This window comes from Anguilla rostrata, chromosome 14 (genome assembly GCF_018555375.3).
Source record: "Anguilla rostrata isolate EN2019 chromosome 14, ASM1855537v3, whole genome shotgun sequence".
NCBI classification, from domain to species: Eukaryota; Metazoa; Chordata; class Actinopteri; order Anguilliformes; family Anguillidae; genus Anguilla; species Anguilla rostrata.
This window is the reverse complement of record NC_057946.1, coordinates 27454675-27481529: the sequence shown is the minus strand read 5'-3', so window position 1 is coordinate 27481529 and position 26855 is coordinate 27454675. Positions and strand designations below refer to the sequence as shown.

At 44.1% G+C, this 26855-nt stretch overlaps 1 protein-coding gene across 5 annotated transcripts in view; it reads right to left on the bottom strand.

The window, feature by feature from the left end:
- ptbp3 (polypyrimidine tract binding protein 3) overlaps positions 1 to 26855 on the bottom strand; it is a 70628-nt gene that overhangs the window by 25999 nt on the left and 17774 nt on the right. For 2 of the 5 annotated variants that reach the window (XM_064309623.1, XM_064309620.1), the window contains exon 2: positions 4860 to 4935. The exons of 1 other annotated variant lie outside the window; for it this stretch is intronic. In XM_064309623.1, the coding sequence (XP_064165693.1) occupies positions 4860 to 4884 (25 nt within the window). In that variant the 5' untranslated portion in view covers positions 4885 to 4935. Of the gene's footprint in view, positions 1 to 4859; positions 4936 to 13633; positions 13829 to 26855 lie in introns of those variants that run through there. 2 more of the 5 variants (XM_064309621.1, XM_064309625.1) reach the window with 2 other exon arrangements.

The window sequence follows — 26855 nt, the reverse complement described above, 5'->3', positions numbered from 1 at the left end:
CAAAGCCATCCTTTAAGAGACTGCAGCCCTCGACTTGTTGCTTTCTATTCCACAAAATTAGCATTGCCTCACTTTAATGATATAAGGAGGAAAAACAAAAAAACAACTTTAATGCGGTTGTTTAATGGTCATGCGGTTAATGGTCCCAGTGACTTTCGTTTCCAACCGCTTGAAGAGGGAATGTGCGCCATTAGCTGCGGCCGAGGCCTTTTGAAAGATGCCGTTGGTCATGCCAAGGCGGCAAATGTGAGGTGGGAAATGGCAGTTGACCAGTTTGCGATGCGCAACTTTATTAGGATCGCCAAGTTTATTCTGTGAGCAATGTCAGCAGTGCAGGTCTGGATTCTCTTAAAGTCACAGTGCAAAGTAAACTGGAGCAAAGCACAAATAAATTAATTAATTAATTAAAGCAACCGCACTGTATTTTCAGTCTTGTGGTTATCGTTCCTCTGCCGGGCTGGTTTAAAAAAGTAATTCCCCTTCGGGATAAATAAAAGTCCATCAGGCTGTCCATCCATATCCAGCCTTGTATCACACAGGTGCCACGTTAGCTACCGCTTTGTCCTTAAAAGCTTTCTGGACATGATTCAACAAAAAAAAAAAAAAAATGTTTTTCTGGCAAGTGACTCATACTAAACTAAGCGAGCAGCAATGTTTTGAACAATGTTTCTCAGCCAAACGGCAATATTGCTCTAATCGAAAATTATATGTTTTAATTACTTGATTATAAGTCACAAACATTGATGTCAAGTTGTTACAGCAAAATTAGCACCATTTGTGCCATTCAGGACTGGAATGGAAGAGACAATGGAAAACACTTAGGGGTTCGGCACAAGGGAAAATCTCTGTTTTCTTATCATCTCTGCATTGTATGATCATTTCGGCCTTTATTATATGAAGATTGGTGCTAAAAGGACATAAAGAAAATTTTCACTGGTATTGAAATATATATATACACCATGGCGCATGGCGCGTGGCACCATTTTAACTATCCCCATTGAAGGTAAATGATCCAGTGCAACGCTTCTCCATGTGATGCAAGATCTCGGGCGGACACCTGCCAGAGGTGTTGCTAGGTCACCCTGGAATGCGAAGAATGCCGTACACAGCACAGCTCATTTTAATCACCCCTCCTGTCAACAAATCTGATTTCTGGCATTCTTTAGATTTCTCCCAGTGCGAAGCACGGCCTCTCCTTCTTCCCTAAACATACACACACACACACACACACACCCGTCCGCACGGCCCCTCCTTCTTCCCCACATACGCACACACACACACACACCCCTCCGCGTTTCCCTCCCTTTCAGCCAGACATCTGTCCGATCTGCTTTAACTTCCTTCCAGAGCGGTCGTTCCCCACTCTTTTCTTTTCATTTTTTTTCAGGGGGTACTGTCGTCACCAACGCCCCGAGGAGAAGCCGCATTTGCAGGACAGGAATTTCTTTGTACGGGCGGCAGACGCAGCGGGAGCACGCCTGAAAGGCACCCGGTACCAAAGGTCATGTGACCGCTCCTTCTCAACAATGCGGTACACCTGCAGCGCCACACAATCTCGCTCTTTTTAGAACGCTGCACCAAAAGGTGCTTTAAAAATAATTTTTCTTTTAAATGGTGGACTCTATACAATGGCCACTTCAGGGCCTGTCCACATAGTCAAAAAGTTGATCACCTCACTGTACAATTTGCCTAGAAACTGGGGCGCCCTTCTTAGACCGGGCCAAAGTCTCCCCTGTGACCAAGAAATCAATACCAGCCTGCCATTTCAGAGGACCAAATGTCAAAAAAGGCCTGAGTTCAGGTCCTCAAAAAGGAACACCAACAGAGAACCAGATCACCAACTGATGGGAAGGTTTCTTAAAAAGGTTTTTATTTTTTTATACATAACACTTGCTGCTATCAAACACCTTACATTTATTTGCATTATAATAAAGGAAATTTTAATTCAAAGTAAACCAGGTTTAAAAAAAAAGACTAAAACTCCACTTTGACCGTGGATATGAATGGTGTGGTTTCTGAGAGTCTCTGGACTTTGTCTCAAGGACAGTCTTGTAATGAGTGCCTCAGCCCACCGCATTGTAAATAGGGGCACATATTGACCGTAACTGTAACGCCGGGCACCCACCGCACGCGTCGCGTAAGCGTCGCGTAAACAGCAGGGCGAAGCAGCACGACGCGACGCGTAGGGTGTCTCCACTGGTTCCGTTTGTGTCGCGCAAAGGCTGCGTAAAGCTATATTCCCAGTACCCTCTCGAGTCTGCAGGGGCTTACACGTATTTCAGTTGTTCAGGACTTTTGATTATGGGTTAAGTGAAACTTGGTGAGAGACCTTTTCATTCTGTAATTGGTAATTTCGTACCTCGTAAGTACTGAGAAAGCAAACGCTTTCAAGAATTACCATAAACTTAAATGCACGCCTGCATAAAATCAATCTCAAACTGCATTAATTTATTTGCTTGAACAAGCGTGCAATTTCACGAAGAATATGTAATGATCATAATAATAATAAATAATCCGTAATCAACCATTGGGAATTCCGTGGTCCTGTCATTCACGTCAAAACATTTATGGGATCATATTTAGTACAATCAGCTAATCACGGCGAACGAAGACATCGGAGAAGTCAAAGGCTGGCGATGTGACGTAAAAACTACCTTCCAACACTCGAGCTAACAACCGCGCCGTGCATTAATTCTACGTCATTCAATAGGCTAGCTTTCTGTGGTGATTTTCAAATTTACCCCCCCTCCGCAAAAAACAGATCGAAACTAAGTTGTTTTCCAGGTTCAGTTTTTATGTTTTTTTTTTTTTGCAGACAATACAAAAACAAAGGCTTGATTTTTTAGCTGCTTATAAATATCTGGAGTAATATGGACACATCTCAGTAATAAAGGAAATTATAAATCAGAGCAGTATACCAGCATTTTAGAGGATTCTGTGTATAAACAGGCCACGTGACGCGTGACAAGCCGAAAATAGAACCGAGCGAAACTACGCTTCATTCTTGTGTCGCGAGCTCGCAGTGGTACGCACGCGTTCGATCTGGTGGACGACGTCGCCATGCGTGTAATAACAGTACTTCATACGCTCAGTTACCGCGTAATACGCGCTAGGCGGCGGCCGATAGCGTGCGTGGTGCCCGCTTTAGTGATGACGCGTACAATGCGGGCTCACAACTTCAGCGTACACATAGGTGACTGTAAATCTAAGCAACATCGTTTCTATATTTTGAGCACAATACAGGTCTGAAAATAGAATGTGAATCTTCAGTATTAAACAAAACTGGATTCCTATTGCTGGATATGCTTCTCTGACGTCGTTTTTTTGTAAAAACACAAAAGCAAAAAAAAAAACTGCGTTGTCTCTTAAGTGAAACGTGAACAAAGGCTTGCTGAAATCTCAGGGTAAAAACGGGGGATAAAATGGATGCAGACGGATTTATCTTTAAGCAAAACCTGAGAGAGCAGTAAAATGAGCTGCGAACAAGATGCTGTAGGTGTGATTCGCCTTCACATGTAAAGCCTAAATTTAGCAGCATGTGAGAAAGCGAAGGAGCGCGAGCAGCTGATTTACACTGATTTAAGCCCTTAATATCACACGGCCGATGCAGTCACGGCGTATCGAGTAAGAAGCAAAGAAGCAAAGAACAATTTTCTCCGATAAGCTCTTCTGCCAAGTGCCGAGAAGGGAAACGCATTTTGTTGTAATGGCCGCTCTTCCTCGCTTTATATATATGCCTTTTACATAGTTTCAGAATCTACATGTTTTTATAGAGATTGATGTGGCTTTGCAGATTACGCTGAGTGTGGCTTTTGGTTTTGAAGCCAAGATTCTATGAGGGTACAAGTTAGTTCTACCAGAGCGTTGGGACGAAAATAGATACTTCCTGAATAACTGGTGTGTGCAATGCACTGACTGCATTGTTATCTGAGAGATGACTGAGATTGAATACAGGACATTATTCCGCACTACACTTTCTGTGATGCAACGTAAATGATATGCATCAGCTCCACGTACATACCGTCAACCCTCCATACATTTTTCTAAAGACTTATCTACTGCCATCTCGCAAGTAAAGAAACTCGTTTCCCCATTACTTTTGTGTTAATTTCCCTCGTACTGTTCAGAATGAGCGAGTGAAATTAACGACATCTCAACAGATCACTGGAGTGCTTATACAAGTTTGAGAGAAAAAAATTGATACTTTACTATTCATAAGAAATAGGAATAAAAGTTGAAATGCAGAATGACTCAAGAATCCAAAACAAAGAGTTACCCCCCAAGCTCAATTAAAAAAAATAAATAAAAATAAAAACAGAAATATCAGGGATTCATGGGCCAGTTTCCCAGGGGCATTGCTGGGTATGACAGAACCGCATGTTCTCCATCAATTTGTCTCCTCTGCCTGACTGGCATAAAGACGATAGTCCGCATTTTCAATCGCCCCACCCGCGACTCAAACTAAAATCTCTAAAATACAGTTCTCCAGTGAAGCCCAGCATGAAGACATTTATGATTTTTTAAAAAACGCTCACAAAGTTGACAGACTATGCGCTTATCGCAGTTAGCCGTAGAGTGAGCGAGATAACACGAATGCTCGGTGCACTCAGGATGCACAGACGGCAGAATAAACATCCACACCCGCGAAGAGGTACATCATGTGTTACTGCAACGGAGCACCGATTACTTGCGATATTTCCGCTAAGAAGCCTCCACCCGGGAAACTCGATTCTGACCGCCCGCTAGGCCGTGAAATTTCCACGGAGACCACGATGAAATCGGAGGCTAATTCTTGCGGCAACGCCGAGCCCGTCTCGAGCGTCGGCTTCCGGAGATTTCTAAGAAGGAGTGCACGGTACCTGTAGATGGAGTAGAATTGCTCATGGTAGAAGGGCCGCACGTGAAACCAGAAGAAAGAGGCTCCTCAAATCCCCGCTGAAAGACAAAAACCGGGGAAATCCGTTGGTCACAGGGCCAGCTAACGGTCGCCACACCAATAAGAGCTGAGAATGTGACACCGAAGGTGTCCGCTGACAACCTCTGGGCAACTGACACAATTTTTATACGAGTAATGCAACACTCAGCCAATTAAATCAAGTAGGCCTACTCATATCCAATCATTTCCATTCTGGTGATTTTGGCTGAAGTGATTGCTCTAAATATATAAATCACTGGCACTGGCACAAATAATTCATGGCAACTTCTGACAAATTCGCTGAAACCGCTTCAATGTTAATCATTGAGTCAACAATACTGTTAGTCATTGAGTTAATGACACTCTTCAATAATAACAGAAAAGATGAGTTTCCAAACACATCCAAAAGATGTGTTTTACTGAGAATTTACTGAGTTGGAGGGTTTAAAAGGTTTTTTTTCATTTACTGTAATTCATATGAAGTATCTCATGGAGAGTGTAAAATGTATTGAATCCAGAAGAAGTTATGTCCAAAAAAAGTTTTTGGGCAGGGGGATAGGGAAGTTAGGTGTTTCCCCATTTACATCACCGTTATGTTATATACACCCACACAGGGAGAAATGCTCTTAAGTATGTGCACTACACAAGTACCCACGTGCACACGTTTTCAAGGGTCATAAAATGACCTTCATATGCTGAGGGGGGGAAAAAAAGCCTTATTGCTGAGAGCTACAAAGTCAAGCGGCCATCTTTCATGTATTACGGTGAAGTAGGATTCAGAAAGAACAATTTAAAGTTTCGTTATTTGGTGCTGCAAGGCACCAGTTTCGGGCCCAAGGGCTTAAAACAGGCAGACGGGTTAATTCCAATGCCAATGCACCCTACTGTAAACGGAAATATTTACTGTGGGATTCGGTCAGCTGGAAAACAGTACGCCTGTTCTGCCACTGGCCTTTCAGCGAGCTGACAGAGGAAATGTTTTCATTTGCCTTTCGGTTCCTGAGCATGATTGTCAGACCAGAGGGAATACTTTACTAATTAACTTCCTCCCCCAGATATATTTTTGTTCTTTCAGGGCCAAAAGGGGGATATCCTCGCTACAACTTACACATTTCCACACGAACAGGCCTGGGTGACGTACTCGCATTCTTTCCGAATGCCCAGAATGAAAAGACCAGGGCAAGACTACTGTGGTTGTGAATTTTCAAACTACCCGAATTGGCTGGTCCGTACAGATGATGGAAGAACATGTTGGGGTGGACAGAGGACTTACGGGCATTTTAGCATTAAGAGTTGTGATCTCTGATGAGAGCATTGATGCTCAATTGGGGGAATGCTGGGAGTTTTGATTCAAAATGGCTGACAAACACATCCTTTGCAAGTAAGCAAAGTCAAGCTGCAAAATACATACTGGGTTGGAAAAGGCTGGAGAAGAAACAGATTTCAGAGCATGGACGCATGAGATACACGATCACAGAGCCCACATCTCCATTAATACTGTGGACGGTAGAGCACAGCACTCCAGGACTTTTTGATGTTTTTTCTGAGCTTTGTACGAAACAGAAGAAAGGCACAGAATTCTTTCATGACGAGCAGTCGCCCTCAGAAGTCCAGCATCGCCTGATGCCAATTAAAAAATAAGCTATTAATAGCATCCCGTAAGATCTGCCATACATAGCTCACAGAGTAAAAAAAAAAAAAAAATTCAGCTTCGACTTCTAAAAAGGATATGAAAACGTACGCTGACGAAGCAAAAAAATCTAACATCTATTCAAGGGGTAAGAAAGTAGAGTTCAGCTTTGCAACTCTGACAAGACGGTTATGTCTGATGTCATGTCATTCTCATCAGCTTCTTCTGACACTCATTCTTATCAACTTTATAAACGACAAAAAACTATTACATTCAAATTCCAGCCCGGTGGAATATGAATATGCAAAAACGATGCAATCTCTTTAACCTTTATAGCTGAGCACCTCCGTAATGTCTTTGACATTTCATCTCCCGGGTGAAAGACACAACACACAAAGCCCTCTCTCCCTCTGACTCGAAATGGCGGCCATAATGGGAGCGCACGGAGAGGTTCCACACCCACCTCCTCCATTTCCCAAACACCCATCTCTGCGGGTCAAAGGTCACGTCCCGCCAGGTTACCTTCCGCATTTAAATTCACTGCGGCGAATGACGGGGGGACAGAGCCGTGCCATGTCCCTCTCCTGCCGTCATTATGGCTAAGTGTCCCTAATTAGCGAGCAAGAGGCCCAATATCAATTAGTCGTTTTGCGGCTGCCGCTCCATCAAACTAATTCTGACGAGGAAGCGGGATGCATATCCAAACAGTCATTTATTGGCTGCCTTTTCCTTGTGTAAAAAATTCATAATGAAGAGCATATGCTGACATGTGAGCAGACAATGTTTCTTTTTTATTGCCTTTATTATATAATAAAAAAATATCATCAAAATAGCTACAAGCTTCGCTTGGCTTTTCTGTGTAATTCTCCAAAGACCTGTGGGACTTAGCAGATACGTTTCATAATGCCAGCAAGAAATTGTGCTGCTTAGCAATAAAACATTATAATTCCCTCACTGCAAGGGAATTATCACCAGATTCTCTATCTTTTATGCTTTTATTTCCAGTTCTAAAAGGTCTTGGTCTTCATGAAACAATACGCAGAAAATGTAAATAATAAAATTCAATGTATTCACAACAAACATTTAGTGGATTTTTTGGATATTTAAGTTCCGCAAATTTGCTATGTGTCAAACAAGGTTTCACCTCTCTTGTCAGTGACTTGCAGATAGCATTATCTATCTCTTTGCTATTAGCAGACTATCTGGCCACTGCCACCACCATGAAACTGGTAATTAAGGTCACGGCTTCCTGCAAATGAGGTACCAGGTGACTCGCTATGACCCTGGGAAAAGTGTTCCCCTGTTTAGTCAGAAACTGGGACTTAGTGAAGTATTATTAATGTGCCGTAAAACTGCACGAGTATGACGAAAATGATAATCATGATCATTTATCATTAATTTAAATCAACAGAAAACACCCTCATCTTCATGCATTCATCATATTGAACTTTGTGATGGCTTTTAAGGTGGTTGAATGAATTAGTCGAATAATTAGTAGCTAAGGCACACTTTGCGGAGTGTTTGTTTCCGGTCAACATTGCTTGTTCTAAAGCAGATTTCGATCCCTTTTGAGGAACCGACTCTTTACATCCCGCTGCTTCTTACGTTTGCTATATCGGTCGTACGTTTAACGTTGCTTTTTCCAGCGTGTTTTTCATGCTACACCAACAAAAAAAAAGTCTCTGAGCCGGCCTACCGTCCGCCACTGCTGTGTTTGGGTCGGTTAGCAGAAAGTTATTACCCACAACGCGTTCGAAACGAATGCCTGCAATTGGTCAGACAGTCTACCCGTGTAGGAGAAACACATAATTTGGAATATATACACTAGACCCGACAAGCCATATTCCGTAGACCACTACAGTCGTGTCTTCAGAACACATAGGAATTCTTCCAGGCCCCTTTCGTTTTTCAGGGTGATGACAAAATGGGACTTTTGAGACCCACTTGGCAATAATTTTCTCCTTAAAATGAGAGAAATGACAAAAAGCAGACATGATGTATAGTGCGGATGGTCCCTGCTGTTGCAAACACACTGAAATTTAAAAAAATATTCTGCTAACAACATCATCCAGAAGACATGTTTCCTCCAATTTCCTCCCACAGACTCTAACAGAGGGAGAGGGACATCAAGGCCATGCTAAGCTGGTAATGGCTCCCGTTTTTCGTTTTTTTCTTCCATTTTTTCCACTACAATTGCAAAAACCCACAGGAGTACCCCTCTGCACAGAGAGAAATGCATAATATTAGAAGCAACAAAAGCAAAATAATCCATATTAGATATGGATGTAGTTAGAGGAAATTTTTTTTAGACCCCCATACATTTTTCCATTACACTGAAAGGGGGCGGGACCTCATTTGGGCAGAAAAAACACGTCAGACTCGCAAGGTCGATTCACCTTAGGAGAGGGCCGTCGTATTGTTCCTGACTGAAAGACCTCAAGGGTTTCAATATAAATGATAATGTGCAAATGTAAAGTTTATCATTCATAAATATGACGATGTATAAATGTAAAAGATATTTATGCGTAAACTACGTACTGGAAAAAAAAGTTCCTCTGAAAAAATGTGGGGGTGTTATAAAAAATTTTTTAAAAGACCTGAAGGGTGATGTTTTTTTGGCCAAAATATGGGATTCTGGATCCCGCCCAGTATAAGAGTGAGTTTGTTTTGTCACACCAGAGCAGCTATTCTAGCAATGCGCCAATATTGCAGGCCCTCACTTTCGCTAATTGTGGAAGGCAAAATCACGACCAGGATTAATTTATGATTAATTTTGCAGCCCTAATGTGTCGAAGGACATGGGCTCGTTATTAACGCCACAAAGCCCTGAAACACAGCAGCCAAACTGAAACAGGAAACAGCCATACTTCCTTCGCAGCTGAAAAGATTAACAACCATCTAATATCAACAGAATATTAGTTTTATAGCCTGAAAACCAATTTCATGTTTTAATATGCTCGTATTGTTCCAAGCAGCCAGTATTCCTGAGAAACTCAACCAGTGGGGAAGCCTTTTCTCCAGCTTTCCACAACCTCGTTCGATCTTTTCCACACCACTGCCAAGAGAATTTATGGCTGCTTAACATCTATGATTAAAATGGATATCTTTTTTCACAACTGCTTATGTTTATGACCGTATATCCTTCAGTTCAGACCAAAAAACATATTCTTTGATGAACAATCTCATGTTATATACACACTCAGATTGAGAATTGAGAATAATGTACATTATATTCTGTGATTAATTTGAAAATGCATAATTCATGGACCGTAGATCCCTTAATTTTCTTATTTATTGTCTTTTTAACATATTTAAAGGTGGGCAGTATTATAGTATGCATAACATGAATGAAAAATAATGGTTTTATTCGCTAAGGTTCAGTATATTGTTGACACTCAGTCAGGGGAAATGTGTTTGTCATTGACAGTTAATATGAAAAAGAGGACAAGCGCTGGTTCCTAAGCCAATAAAAAAAAAGTCAGTGTGGATCACTGCTGCTGGATGAGACATTCAAATTGTGTGTCTTTGAGATTTACGTACGACAGCACGTTTGGTTTCTAAATAACCTTCCCACAAATACAAGAGCTACATACTGTATCTGGACAATGTGCAAGGCAGACATCTTTTATGATTTTCTAGTCTGCAGGACAGCTTTCAAAAAGAATTCTGAGAGGGGGAAAAAAACAGGTCACCATGGAAACAGGAGAGGGGAAAGCCAGTGGATCTGGCTCTTTCCCTGGTATGAACTGGAGGTAGTGCGTCCGAGTGGCCGTCACTTTCCACACAGCAAAAAGTGTTACCACTGGAGAAAGGCCTACCATGCTAAACTTCGACAACCCTTTGAGACCCCCCCCAGAATCCAGAAACCATCGGTAACAACTGCACTGTGTCAATTTAAAAAAATTCCTACACCTTATGGAAAATCCATTTTGTTTATGATATCCCTCAGGTAGAGCAACTAATGGGAATATAGAAGTAATGATTACTGCACAACTGAAATTTACAATAAACAGAAAAAAGGACCGTGCAGATATATTTGATTCAGCTCAAGTGTATACCATTGTGATTGCCATTCCGAATGCACTTCCCAATACACCACTAGAGACAATAACTCTATTAAGGCTTTAACAGAGGGTTCCCTAACCTGTAAATACCTGTTCTAACAGCAAACAAACCTTGGCTGCACTGAAAAATGCCTACACTGACTGGCAGCTAACAAATAAGTACCTCAGGGTTCAGGCCAACGGCAGAAAGTCAACCAACCCACCATATTAGGGTTGTACTGCAAACCAAGGGAATGTGATCACTTTGGGTCGGCACGGGAACAGGACTTTATCGCTTATACCCTGTTTTTTTTCCTGGTTTGAAACGGGTTTTTTAAATAAAACAGGGCGGCATCTTCTTCGGTTCGGCTGCAAACTTCTACTCGTAGGAAAGTCTGTCACTGAATAAATTAGGATAAAGGAAAATGTAAGAATGGTCACAACAGCAGTGTTGCTATGCTTAAAAGAGGCAGATAAGCTTTTTAAAAATAAATTTCACACTCACAACAACAGCTGAGTTAATTAAAAACCTACAAAACTTCTAAAATTGTCCCCCAGTAACAGAATTATATCTTTCTATCAGTTACTTTCGTTTAATCTGCAACCAGACAAAAAAGGTTCAGCGTGCCAAGACTCATTTAGCAGTACTATGCAGGATGGAACACAAGAAGCACATCCTACAGGATGAAATCTGATGGCAGGAGCTGGTAATTCTGGCCTAATTCAGTTTTACCATTGCCTGTAAATATACATGAGCCATGCAAACTGGAACAAGATAGCAATGCGATTCACAAAGGCTACTGTACAGAGCACCGGAGGGAACATACCGCAAAGCTCCTCCCTGAAATGCTCAAGCCCTATCTGATTGGTGGATGGCCAGTGACAGGAAAGCACCTGTGCCGGTGCCTCTGCCAAGATGAAATGAGAGGCGTGGCCTCCACCGGCCCTCACACGAGCCTGCCTGTCCCCTTCCACTGTACCAGTGCAAACTGCCGAGCCGTTTAACACTGGAGCATTAATCCAGAGCATTACTGTGAAGCATTACTGTGAAGCATTACTCTGGAGCATTACTGTGGAGCATTACTGTGAAGCATTACTCTGGAGAATTACTGTGAAGCATTACTCTGGAGCATTACTGTGAAGCATTACTCTGGAGCATTACTGTGAAGCATTACTCTGGAGCATTACTGTGGAGCATTACTCTGGAGCATTACTGTAGAGAACTGCACTAGAACATGAATCTACTTGAGACCAGTCGATTGTAAATTACACTCACGCAAAATACCATTCAGGTGTTGTGAAACATGGTGTACTCCTGAGTTTACTTCAGTCATAGTCACTGCGCATAATAACTGCCTTCAAAGCCAATTAAATCGACAAAAAAGAGCGCAAACAGAGCTGTTAAATATAAATGTTGCCACATAGATGCACACACACACACACATACACGTAAGTGCACAGGAGGAAGGCACTATGATTCGAGTTAGATTCTCTGTGGCGAGATTCACACATAAAACAGCCTGCACAGAGCCTGCCTGCACCGCTGATACGGCGAGCTCACTCAACAAGGATCCAAGAGCAACTCCCAACAGTATTCCCTGCCGGAGCCCTCTCCCGACGACGCCGGCAGCGTGGAGCAGCGCTCCGGGCGCTTAACCACTCACAGTTTTTGGGAGCAGCGCGTAGGTTTTTTATTTTCCCGAGGCCAGATTCTCGGAGGCAGAATTCAGCTGCGCTCCGTCTCCTCTCACCGGCGTCTGTCCCCTCTTTCGCAACCAAACCCCCGTGTGCTCAGCTCAGCCTGTTCCCAAACCAGTTCTGCGTGTTTGGGAGAGCCGCATTTCTGCACCCGCTTCTGCAAGCGGCGTTTAAAGTCGAGGCACCGGCCGCGCGACGGCGGAATCTAATCGCAGGCCGCGATTAAAGGAGGGCGGCGCACACGCAGGAGTGACTCGATTCGGGGAGCACACAAAAACGGGCGAGCAGAGTCGGAACAGCTGAAATTTTACCTCCGAGGTGAGAAAAGATTAATGGTGGAAGAGGCACAGCCAGTCCTTATTTCCATAGATTCTAACCTCAAGGAAGTTCTTTTTGCTAATATGAATAGGCAATGATACCGTGGAGTTGAAAAGACCATATTTTAAAGCAGCTGATTTGCACAATTTTTAAACTATCTGTGACTATATATATATATAAAACACACAAATTATACAAATTAATGATCGATATCATTGATCAATGTCACTTAGTACTTTGTGAGGTAACTTCCATGCCTACCCCATACATGTTGACGTTAAAGTTTTGACACAATGATACACTAAATAAATGTCACACATTATAATATACGGTTTCCAAATTATGCTTCTTTACAAGGTCATCTATAAAATAGAAAGTAAAAACACCAGTAAACCTTTACTTCAGACCTTATTGCTGCCGAAGTTGGAGAAAGCAGCAACAGGGAGAATATATCATAACACGATCAATTCAACACTTAAGAAACACTTCAGACAGCAGGCTGAATCAAACAACTTGCCAAAATGGCTTATTTTACCAGACAGATGGAACCCAGAATTTTAAAAAAGTACCAGACTCGCAACAGCGAGTAACGAAAACATATATGTGTCAACCTATATCTGGTCACACAAAAACGTTTCATCTTCCTCAAGTAAAGTGTTTTTTGTGTCACCAGATACAGTTTGACACATTATATTATTCTACAGATGCATCTCCCACAGCATTTGCATGCGAGAGCATCTGTGTCAAAGTACAGACACAACGCTGTCATGTAAAAGCTCCACCAGAAAAGAGTTTGCAGGGTGAACGTCTGGCACCTCGCCTTCAGAAAAACCATAAACGCGGAGAGAGAAAAACGACACCGTCGCAAACGCACGCCGACCGCGATTAACTGGTGATTCTCGACGAAGTTGAGAGAACAGAAAGAAACACGGACGCGTAATTTATCTTGCGACCGCTGACACGGGCTGAGCTGGATCCCGAGCGAACGGACATTCGCGAGCAGAGAGAGAGAGAGAGAGAGAACTTTACCTGCAACACGTGGACGGCATGTCAGTCTAGTCCTCCGTGTGTGGCATGACGGCTAGCGCAGCAGGGAGAGAAGGAAGAAGGGAGTGAAAAAGAGAGAAGGGGAGGGAGAGAAAGAAGTGCGTTCGGGCCTAGAGGGGGGCCAGAGAGACAGAGCTGGAGAGAAGCAAGTGCAACAGCGAGAGAGACAGTGAGTGAGTGAGAGAGAGAGAGAGGGAGGGAGGGAGGGAGGGAGGGAGGGAAGACAGAGGGAGGGGGTGTGTGTGTATTCGTGTGTGTGCATGTGTGTGTGTGAGAGAGAGAGAGAGAAAGAGAAGGAGGGAGGGACTGAGGGAAAGACAGACAGAAGGAGGGGGAAGTGATAAGGGGGGTGTTTGTCTGTGCGTGCGTGCGAGCGTGTGTGTGCCTGCATGTGACACACACACACACACACACAGACTCTGCTCAGCCCTGCTGTAGAGATAGATGCAGTGTGCTGAAGAGAGATACGAGGAGGGGGCGTATAAAATCTGTTGTGCATAAACAAATTAACCTCAGGCAAGCAACCCATCATCGGAAAATCCCGTACCCTTTCTAAAAGAATACCTCCATCATCATAAGCGTGGGGGAGAGAAAGAGAAAGAGAAAGAGAGAGATAGAGAGAGAGAGAGAGAGAGAGGGGGGAGGGAGGGAGGGAGGGAGGGAGGGATATTCAACAGGTTGAGAAGCAATCTCCCTAGAAACAGTGGCACCGTGGCGTACAAGAGGAACAGCTGTCCTGTGGTCTCCTGCTGTCAGTCCCTCACTGGCTGAGGGTGGCTGAGTGGGAGGACGGGGGGGTGGGGGAGGCGGCGGGGGGGGGGGTTTCGCATGTGCCTGCTCCATTGTCTGCGATATCTATTATTGAAGCTGCCCCCCTTCATCAGTAACCGGATACGACCGGACAAACAAAGCCAGCAGCACACTCCAATTAACCAGCGCCGCTGAAAGGCGAACTGGCACCCAGGCCCGTTTCAGCATGGCGCGAGGGGGGGTGAGGGGGCGCGAGGGGGGGGGGTGCAGGAGCCGTGGAGACGGAGAGAGTGGCTCTTTCGCCCTGCCGCCCGTCCGACACGTTCGAGAGAAGACCGAGGAGACGCGAAAAAGGGTCTCTCCTTCGCGAGCGACGCGGCTCTCAGCCTTGGGCATTATTAAGTCTGCTGATCACACCTAGCCAAGCTGGCGCTGGCAGTCCGGGAGGGAAGGGGGTTAGCCGTTTATAATTTCTGCACAAAAATGACTAACCCCGTGTCACAATGATTACAATATATAGTAATAATAATTTGTGTGTGGAGTAATACTATTTACAAACAGGCAGTTTGAATAACTACTACTGTAATGGATTTACAATCACTGTACAACGCGGTCTCTGCCAATCAGCATCCAGGATCCACACATCCCGTTTTATAATAAATAATAACTATGGCATCCAATGAAAGAAGCAATACCACAAACTGGACGATTTAAGAAAACTGAGTAGGGAATATCTAGTGCCCTTGACAAATAAATAAAAATAAATTTAGGAGACCACACAAACCGCCTTGAGTTGGTCTCTGAGCCACGATCACTATACAGTAGCTCATGTGATCATCACCAACCCTCTAGCAGCTCAACATAACACAGGGAGTGCAGCAGAAACACTTCCAGATTATTTCTGAAACCAGCTGGACATTAAATGTTTGACAGAAATGCTCACTCCCCCCCCCCTCCCCCCACCACCGCAACCTTGAGGAGAAAGAAAAAAACAAACAAAAAGAGGACATTGACAACAACAACAAAAAAAGAGGAAAGAGGAGCTCCTTCCAGAAAATTGCACAGAAAAAAAAAAACGAAACGTGACTTCCCAGGAACAAACGAGAAGCATGACACACCAAAGCAGAAACGCTGCTGAGGGGGCGAGGGTGGGGTGGTGGGGCGGTATTTGAGGGTGGACGAATCATCCCCTACACCAGAGTCCATCATGATGAAATTGGGCCTAGGTGCTTTCACCGGAGTCCAATTACACTTTCGACGGGGCGGACGGGCGAGCTCCGCCAGAACGAGAGCCAGCGGCGAGGGGCTTTGTTCCGAGCGTGTAGGTGAGCCTGTTTTTTTTTTTTTAGCGCGAGGAGAGACACAGGAATGCAGGAGTGGCCGTTGAAGACACACCGGGTCTGTTTACACACGAAACATAAGTGTTGGCTGCTAAAACATTAGGAGGCTCCAGGGAACCCCTGTGGAGGTCTTCTGCTTAACGGGCAGGGGGCGGGGCTTTGCGTGACACGGCCAGGCTAGCAAACCTGCACTTCCGCGTTAGGGACCGACTGCAAACTACAGGTGTGGCAGAAAAACATAATATTCCACAGCTCAACGCCCTGGAGTGGAGTCCGTGTGTTCACGCTGCAGACGTGAACATATTATGCAGCCTTTTCAGATCACTGAATGAGGCTTAATAGACGGGATTGTTTGCAATATGTCGGGGGAGGCAAACGTCATTGCTGTTTCAGTAACGTTTGATTTATGACCTTGGTTGTACAAGCACATTCCGGTATATACGGCTAAATTCTCATAGTTAAAAATAACACATTGACAATTTCCATTGTATTCTTTCAGTTATTACAGGCAGTATACATTTGCAAAGACTTCACCACATTCAGCACAGTATTTCTCTCTTGTACATTTCTGTATTTGTATTTTGTCACATGCTGTACGAAAGGTAGTTTTTTTTTCAACTGCACCTGTTATTTTAGGCACACTGTTAACATTGTTACACCCCCGTGTAACAATGGATACCACTCCTGCCAATTATGAAATGTACACGTATGTAACAACCACAAATGATGATGCACTCTATTTACACACACCCTCCCACTTCCCTTATTTCTAGCTTTGTGAGCTGCAGACTTATGGTATTAAAATATGTCTTTGGCATGCATACATTTTTTAAAACATGTAAAACAACATGTTGAAACAATATTTATGAGCAAAGGGAGGGAACGTGCTGAAATAAGAGCAACTACACCTGAGGGGACTCTGCGTTGTGCAACAACAATTAACACAAAGAAATCCCACACTGAGTTCTCTGCCAAAAAAACTACCAAGTGGAAAATACATTTCATGCCCAAAAGTATGTGGACACCTGACATCCAAAATCTCATCCAAAACTATGGGCATTAATATGGAGTTGGTCCACCCTTTGATGCTATAATAACCTCCACTCTTCTGGGAAGGCTTTATACTAAATGTTGGCTGCAGGGATTTGCTTCCATTCAGCCAGAAGAGCATTAGTGAGGTCGGGCAATGATTGGGCGATTAGGCCTAGCTTGCAGTTGGCTTTCCAGTTCATCCAGTGTTGGATGGGGTTTAGGTCAGGACTCTCTGCAGGCCAGTCAAGTTCTTCCACAAAACCATTTCTATATAGACCTAGTTGCATGCCCAGGGGCACTGTCATGCTGAAACAGGAAAAGGCCTTCCCCAAACTGTTGGGGAAGTACAGAATCGTCTAGAATGTGATTGTATGCTGTAGCGTTAAGATTTTCCTTCTCTGGAACTAAGCGGCCTAGCCCAAACCATGAAAAACGGCCCCAGACCAAGGGGTATCTGGATACTTTGGGTCATATAGCGTATATAAAAAAACAAACACAGTCATTCTACTTTGTGGAGTTTCTCTTTTAACCGTACGCGTTATCCAGATTTCCTCCAATATGTGTTCTGAGGCAAATTACCGTGTGAAAATACAAACAAACAGGAAAACACAGACTAGCCGCTCCACAATGCCCCGGTCTGCTGCTTTTTCCACCGACGGCTGGCCTTTTTGCGAACACAATGCCTTAAAGAAACAGGAACTGGTAACTCGGGTTGCAGAGGGAGGGCCAAGCCCGGTGTACGTTTCCCTTTAATATTCTAGCGACGTAAAGGAGAACAGCGAAGTGAAACCGAGCCAGCTGACGCTCGGCCGGGATGGCAGAGTCACGCGATCCCGCGGTCTGCGGTTCTGCCGGCTTCATTGTCCGAGGCGAATAAAGGAGAAACCCAAGCGCCGGGGCGGCTCGCCTTTTCCACCGGACCACCGAAAAGGTGCGCAGGCATCCGCTCCGCGCGAGTGCCGGCCAAGGCGCTTTATACGGCGCTAAATTTAGCGGTGCGTTCCACAAGTCAAATTTTATATTTGAATCACGGATCGGCGAAAGGGGGCCGTGTCGCTGGCGTGATTTGGCCGATTGCTAGAGATGAAGCATGAATTTGGGGCCTGCCGCCGCAGGCTGACGGGTCCTTTACAACTCAGGCTAAACGAGTGAAGAGATAGGAAACCAAAGAAATCTGTCAATTTCTCCAAACCAACCATGTCAATACACACTCATCATCTAGAAATGCAACAAGATACCCACCCTCACACAATTACTAATACAGGCCCAATATTGACCAACATATCAAAAAAGTAAATTGGCAGGGGGGGGGAAGAGAGAAAGTAGAAAATTCTGTGACCACAGACACACATTTCTTTTCTGTTTAATCTGACACTCAGCAAAGCGATCATTTCGTGCCAGGCCCACCTCTCGACTTCCTCCGCCCTGCAGCCTGCGTTTCCTGTGGCCCTGAATGACTCGATTTAAAACACAGACCGACTGGAATTCAGAGTAATTCCACCTAAGGATCAGGGCAACCAATGTATCATTAATGCAACATTTCCATCTGATTTTAATGGGCTATAAGGGCTATAATTTGCCGCTGCTCCCCTAGTGTTGTCCTTGGTTACAGTAGAGCAGCCCATGGGCTACTCTGTTCTAGCGCAGTAGACCGGAGGCCTTTTGGTGAAGGGGAGGCTCAGTGTAAATGATCCAGGGGACTGCAGGCCGCAAAGCAGGGCTATTTAACACCCTAGCGCACGGTAGCATAATTAAATTGTGTTTAAGACATGCTGTCATGCTAATTACGCGGCCATGTAATTAAACTGCAAATGGTGACAGACAAAGGCCGACGTTTCCAGCGATGCTCGGTAACTGTGGCAGCATTTACATCTAAAATGTTTAACTAAGTGCAATTCAGAATGCAAACACAGCCCACTGGATCTCTTTGAATATTCATGCAAATATAAACACATCTCAATCACAATAAATAAACTGGGAAACCCCTATATATATTAACAAGGGACTATAGTAAAAAAAAACGTGTCTGGCATAATCAATATAAGGGTACATTTTTTAAAATTACATTTACAAAATATCAATAGAAAAATATTAAGATATATGAGATATATAAAGATAAAGATATATCATACATTTTTTTAAATATATAAAGATATATAAAGACAAAGATTTATAATACATTTTGCTCACGCAAGAGCTTCCATCACACTTTAATCCTTTACTGAAGCAAAATCATGGGTGCTTTTCCATAGGAACTAGTCAAGAGTGGATAAGTAGTAATATAACCTTATCGCATACAAATAATTACTAGCTGATAGTAACTTGCTCATAATTGCTGATGACCTGACCTGTGCATTTCACCTCTCATCAAAGTTAATTCCATGTTTCAAAAAACACAGATATAAGGTTTATATATCTCTGTAAGTGCACTCCATAATGAACATTTTGAAAAATGGCAGTACAAAACAAAGGAAATCATGCTTTTCCTTAGAACTGCGCCCTGATATATCTTCTATAATTGCACAATTGAAGTTGATAATCTGGTTCTGATGGGACCAAAGATTTGCTTTCATTTGTACTTCATGTACACAAAACTAGTAACAGGGAGGACCCATGCAATGCCGGGGTGTTTCTGTAACTAACTCAAGAGTGTGCGATGAAATAATTTACCCCTTTTTCATGTCAAATTCACCCTGTAGGTCTCCAGCTCCACCTTATCATCACCCACAGTATTGCCGTGTTTCCTTCCCTTAAACGTGACGTCAGTACGTTTTTGTACTCTCAGCCCCATTATGGTTGTATGTGTGCGCTGTAACAGGATAGCGTTAGCTGAATCATGTGCATTGATCGTGTCTCACTACACAAGGTCGTTTTGGATCGTATCGTAGCAAAACTTGTGGTAATGCCAAATATCGAACCGTTGTCTCAGGAATCGAAGTTGAAGCCTGAAGTTTACAACCCATAATTTTAATTGTACAAGAAAAGGATCCCTTCTGTACCAGGTTGTACACAGCGGCTTCATCCATCTGAAATCCCCTTGGCAACCAAAATCTCTCAGTTTAATGTTGAGAATGATACTTATAATCAGTTAATCTGAAGTAGATCACGAGAGATCTTTCAGATATGGATCAATTTTTAATTACCTTTGTCCCTTGCCTTTATTTCAATGAAAATTAATGAATCAATATCATCTTAAAAAAGGCACCCACTGATACTTTAGATCTTTTAAAATGATTTAATTCATTATATGACAGAAAAATCACTGAAGTTTTCAAGCTTATTATTGCACTGCACTTCCTCATTCCGTAACTAGTATTCACAATATACAAGGCAAGGTTCACACACACACACAAACAAACTTTCACATGCACACAACAAACACTCTCTCATGCACAAGCACACACAAACACGTGTGCGCACACACACATCCATATGTGTGCACACATTCTAATACACGTTTTTGCAGGAGTACATTACTGAATTGCATACCTTTTTAGTGACTCTCCCTCTTCTCTTTTTTTAACAAATCAGAATGCAAAAACATCCTGCTGTGCTAACACTGTGTCACGGTGACAGACGGACAAGGAACAAGGGAATCCTCAACACAACCATGCGGGGAGCCCCGGCACACTCTGACTCCATGTATTTCAGTTACAAGGGATCGGGGACTTGCGAATTTAAATCACATTCAAAAAATAATAACATGGCCCGTGCTATATGGCAGGGCAAGGAACTGCAAAATAATGGAGCCTCGGATGAACTGAGAGTCAAAATGACATAGTACTTTCAAAATGGACTCTGGGCAGAAAGGCCCTTTCAGGAGTACGGGTCTCACGAATGAGGTCTTTACTGAAGACCACCTTCACTGAAGTATGTTAAATTCAGCATGGCCAACGGTAACCACACCCAAACGGCAACAATACTGGTATTTCTGCAATGATCGAATTCCTAGGAAACTGAATTGCAGGGGAAATGATTTATGAGACACAAAGTATTGGGCAGCAGTGGTTAGAGAACTGGGCTCGCAGCACCCAGGTTGTAGGTTCAATACCCCGGTGAGATCCTGCTGTTATACCCTTGAAGTAGGGTACTTAACCTGAATTGCTCGAGTAAATATCCAGCTGTAGGAATGGACTGCATGTGTAAATGACTCCAGATAAGAGCATCCGTTAAAACGGCAAAAACGCACATTTTAAAAAAACATTTTCCTTTCAAATTTTAGAATGACCAACTGTGCCCCCCTACAGCAGCTTGTCTCTCACCCGGTAGCCTGTGAGAGTTTGGCCCACTGCTGGGGGGGAGGGGGGTGGGTCTGAAGCACTTTTATCCTGAGGAAAGCGGGCTGACACACACCCCGGGACCAAACCAATTTAGTCTTTCACTGCCAACCTCCGGCCGTGGGAGGCTCAACCCCACAAACTCAAGGCTATAGGGTCCAGCCTGTGCTTGTGTCAGGAGCCTTTACTGACGGACGCACTGGGTAGCACTAATGCTTACAGGCTGGAGAGCACAGGCCAGCAGGGTAGCCAGCTTTTTCTTACACACCATATTTCCTAGACTTGACATTAAATTGTTTTTACCAGGTAAATCAGCAAGAATTTTTTTTTTGCTCACTGTACAAGAGAAAAGAAAAATGTACATATATATATATATATATATATATACCTAATAAAATGTATGCCGTTAATAATAGGAAACGTCCCTTGACAGAGGACAGAGCTCACTTTCCCTGACTTTTTTTCAAAATGGAAATATTTTCAAGGACCATGGGAAACCTGTCAATTAAAGCATGTCCGTTCACCACCTGAAAGGACAGTAACTCTGTTTTGATACATTCTTTTGGCTTGATGGGCGGGTCAACTGAATGCTAGTATATACCAAGATAACAAGCCATATTTTCCCAGGGAAGGAAAACATTCCACAAGAAATGCATTAAATCAGTGCACCAAGGACCTTAATGCAACATAAATGAAGTCGGAGAGAAGATCCAACTGTCAAACCTGCATTGTTTTCCCCAAGGGAGAGCACCTTGCCAAAAACAGTGACTGTGTTACTTACATAATTCATCAAACTTATGAACATTGGTTGTTACAACCCAGTTTGCAGATACATGCACAGTGATGCTTCTGTCTCTGTTCCTGCGTACATTACCATGCCAAGTATACCACACGTAAGGTAAGAGAACACTCGCTACTAATGTGAAGTGGTTAAATGCAATAATTAAGTGAATGTCTTCATATACATTTGTATGTACAGACGAATGATGGGTTTATATTTTGTGTTTGCTAAAACTTGGCTAATTTAAATCTACCTAACTAGCGACAGGTTGAGTCAGTTTTCAGAACCACCAGTTTTCAGAACCACACTTAAAAATTGAGTTTCATTAAGTATGATAAACAAGATAAAACCTACAATCAACCATTTATAGCATCCATGATTTTGTCATTTTCGTGGCCTAAAATGATCACAGTTTTTGCATTAAAGGCTGTAATGAGTATTCATTTAAAAATCACTTGAATCTAATGTAATGAGTTTTCCATATGATTAATAAATATACTTCCTGTTAATGCCATTGCCTTAATGAAGATTGACAGCACAGGCAGAATCTAGGCTACCAAATGGGCTTCGCATTAACACTCCTCTGTTTATACTAGACTGTTCAAATAGGCAGGCTCATAATCCTCAAAAAAAACTCAGGTCACAGAAATGTCACATTGAGGTCAGAATACGATACAATGGCCACCAAATCATCAATGGCCCATCTCTTGCAGCACACGCTCTTTGAAGGTCAAAGCAAGTTGCATATGCAGGTGTAGCTTCCAAGATAAGACTGAGCATAGTGCGGGAGACTCGCATATTTTCTCCAGCGAGTATCATCCATCTGAGTTCTTAATTGTCTCCCTCCCTCTTTCAATTGCTTTGGTTTTGAATCACTGTTAAGTGTGAGAGTCGGTTAACTTCATTCAGTGCACTTATTTTCCACAAGGATATTTTATCTTTATCATCTTTCGTGCCCTTGAGCGTGGTGTACACGAGACAGAAAACTGTAGGCTTCGGGCTAAATGTTTCTCAGGCCGCGATTTCTAAGAAGCGGTCTAGCTTCATCTATTTTTACGCCTTCATTTCCCAGAATAGCTAAATAAAACTTTTATCAAATAATGTCCATAGTCTATTAGAGCCTGATAATTATGGTAAAGGAGACAGATAGCCGCCGGGTGCTTAACCATTATTGCTGTCCCAGTGTTCTGTGTGAAGTAAAGCTGGAGAAAATGGAGAACATACCTTTAAGTGGGTCTGCTCCTGTAAAACAGGGTTTAGGCATCCAAGAAAAAACTCTAGTAATCACAAGGTCAAATCATCATGGACAAATCATCAGTTCTCATCATGTAGAGAAAACTGTAAAATGCCCCACCCTGACTCTAAACTGCAAAGCACTGTGGGACCATGTCTGCCAGAAAGTGAAAAAGCGTAAACAGACTCAGTCTCTTTCTCTCTCTCCCCCCAGTCTCCCACACACATGCTCTCACACACACACACACACGTACAAACACACACACATGCACACACACATACACACACACACAAAATTAACTCTACCCTGAAAAGCAAAGGCCGTTCATGGGAAGCGAGCGGAAAACCCTACAGGCACTGGTTCTCCCAGGCCTTGCTGGCGGTCCGGGTGGAAGGCCCGCATGTCCAAGATTTAAAAATAAACACCCGCCCAATTAAAAAGGGTTTTTTTTTTTGGGCTTGTGACGGGTCCCTGGCTAACGCCGTTTTCCCGCCGCGTCCCCTTTCCCGGCCTGCTCTCCCGCCGCGGCCAGAGAAAGGGGAGCGAGCAGAGAGGGCACAGTCCAGCGCAGTCCAGCGCATAGCTGGCATTCCTCACGCACGAGGGCTGAGGAGAGGGGAAGAAACGGCAAAACATAGCCGGGCCCTCCCAGGCCCCTCCCAGCCAAAACACGGCCAGCCAGCGGAGGCCAGGATGCCAACAGCGCGGGGCAGCCAAAATAAAAGGGGGGGAGGGGGGCACCAAAACCACAACCACAACCATAGAGACACAGCACACACTGGAGTCTAGGTTAAGAGAGGAGAAGCCCCTAACCCTGCCACTTCAATCTTTTCCCACAAGGCTCCAGCGCAGGGCGAAATGGTGACTGCGTTTGTCGTTCCACGGCGTAGCACACCGGCCCTGAATCTGGAGGGCGTGTACTCCTGGGGGTCAAGAGGGCCGTCTCAGGGTGATCTCCACAAACCTGTTAGGCTGCCTGTTCTTCAGTGATCACGTTGCCCCGCGCAACGGGTTCATTTATCCTTGAACTATTAGGGAATAAAATGCTAAGTAATTACAATTTAAGTGAGCAGCCACATCTCTAAATTTTAGAATTCCCTACAAATTCTTTTCTACATTTACAGTCTAAATATCTGGGACTGATAAGCTTCATTGTACAAGTGCTCAAGCTGTCAGTTGCTCAAATCCTCAAGCATCCAACTTCTCCCCGCAGTAATGAAATAAAATAAAATAAAAACAATTAGGTTACATAAAATGCCTTTTGTCTAACTTAAATTCTCAGATAAATCTGATCAGGCCTAACAACAAAACACAAAATTGTAAGTAACAAATAATCTCATATAGGTCTACACACAAACAAACACACACACACACACATACACAGTTTTTGTATAATGGCCACAGGTAGGATTCTGTCTGCAGAAGAACGGACTGTGGGAACCTGGCAATAAGACAAGAACGGGTGAAAATAACAGGATTTCATAGTCATATGACCAGGGCATTCTTCAGAGAATTAACCAAAAGGAAATGCTCATGAGGAAAAAAGCGAGAGGAACAACAGTCCCTCAACGTGAAAAACAGCGGCAGCGGGAGGAGGGGAAGGGGGGGGATTAACTGCCGTCGATTTCCGTCAACACTCGAGGCTCATCAAACACCTCGGCCTTCGATGTTTTTTTTCCCGCCCCTGGTGGACAGGTGAAGTTCCAGGCGCTGTTCTACCGCGCTGTGTCTGTCCCCCGTCCACCGCTGAGAGGTCCTGACAGCCTCAGCCTTATTCTGGGGCTTCTATTTAAGGAGAGAGTCAGAATTACTATCGCTCGGTTTTTTTTTCTTCTTTTTTTTCCCAGAAACGCAGGAAGAGCGGTGACACAAGCAGGCTGTGAGAAAACGAGGAACCGTGTCCTCATGCAAACTATCCGAGTCGCCGCGCGGAAATTATTTCCCAATCGCAAATACAGCGCTATTTGCAAGTTTTAGTACATGCTTCCTATGTGCACTTTGGAATATCTATTAACTGTGTATACGCAGTGCGTTCAAAATAAGTACACCCCCTAAAGTGAGCTAAAATATGACATGTGTAGGGCAGGAGGAATATTCATAAACACAGCTGGTTTGCATGCACAGTAGATTCCGGTATATATTTAGATTAGATATACATTAAGCACTTATGTATTTTCGCAGTTCATATAGGGGCAATGTACAATTACACGGCAGGACAGGAAAGGTACAGACATGACGCTTCATTGCTGTTTGTCAGCGAATGCTCTGGTCGAAATAAGAGCCTTTCCATTATGTAAACCATAGAAAGAGAGGAAGAAGTGGGGAGGGAGAAGGTCAGCTCGTCTTCGCTATTCCTCTGTCTGGAGCCCCTGTAAATTTGAGGGGATGACGCAGCGCACGCTCGCGCAGCGATGGGCGCGCAGCCGCACCAAAGGGAGGGCCATCTCCTCGCCGCTCGGTCACGTTATCCAAAGCGCCGCACGCCTCCTACAAGGAAAGGGGCGGAGGCCCGCTTTTCTGGAGCGGCCAGAAGAAGAAGAAGAAGAAGAAGAAGAGGGGAAACAACAGGAAGAAAGGGGAAGGCCGCCGAGGCCGCTCGCCCCACGAATTGGCCGGACAAACGGAGAGCGGGGCAGGAACCTCAGCCCCGGCGCCCGCCCCCGGCGAGTGAATGAGGCTTTATGCGCTCGCCTTTCAAACGGGGGCAGCCTCTGATCACCGGCCTTTTAAAGACAAAACGCTAACACTCGAAAAGCCTTTGGCTAAGGGCTGATTATGTGAAGTGGCCCCTCTATAGGAAGGGGGTGGGAGGGGGGGCGGGGGGGTCAGAGTATGGGTACTATAGCAGGAAGGGGGGGGGGGGGGGGGTCTTACAGGCCTCGTTTCCAGACAACCGAGAGTGTGGAGTGATTTTTGTTCTTTTTGTGTGTTGATTTGGGCCTTGGGTGTGACTTCATACTGTCTACCTCAACCCTAATCATACCAATCCAATTCTCTCACAGTTTATGATTTTTTTTTTTTTTCCAGTGGGATACATGCTCAGCCTAAAGCTGTAGCATACAAATTCATCAAAAATGCCAGATCGAATAAATATTCAGGCAAATTAAATTATTCACACAAATTTCCTTGAAATCTACATTCATTCGGCAAAACTACTGATGTAGTTTCAAACAGCAGCCATGCTTGATGCCTCTCATAGTAATCCTTCAAAAATACAAAGGCGCATTAATTAATTTATTTAGGTGTTTTTAAACCTTTATTTTTTTTCTCTGAGAGGGATGACAGAATGTCCGTTATCAAAAGCAAACGCAAAGAAACCGAACTGTTAAATGATAAATGAACAATTCCATAAATAACTAAATACATAGGAATACAAACGTGAGGTTTTAAAATATTCAATCCAAAAACAGGAAAGCTCAGCCCAGGAAGTCTAGTCAGCTTGCAGACCTGTATCCTGCTAAATTCACACGTGACATTTCGTGACCACCACGGTCATCTGTGGCCAGCAAAGAGCGCGCGGTCGCTGTGCACGACCCACGAACCCCCCCCCCCTCCCCATCCGGGGCCGCGGGAGCCCGTGGGGACGCTAAACCTCGAGGAGCGGCTGAAATGGCTGACTCAGCCTCCCGGCTACGGGGCTGTCGTGACGAGGCCGCGCTCCGGGCCATTTCCCCCGCTCTCCTGCACCAGGAAGTGCAGTGCAGGAGGATTCAGAGGCAGCAGCAGCAACACTGAACAGCCTGCTCCCTCGCGCCACAACAACAACAACAACCCAGATTACAATCTCACG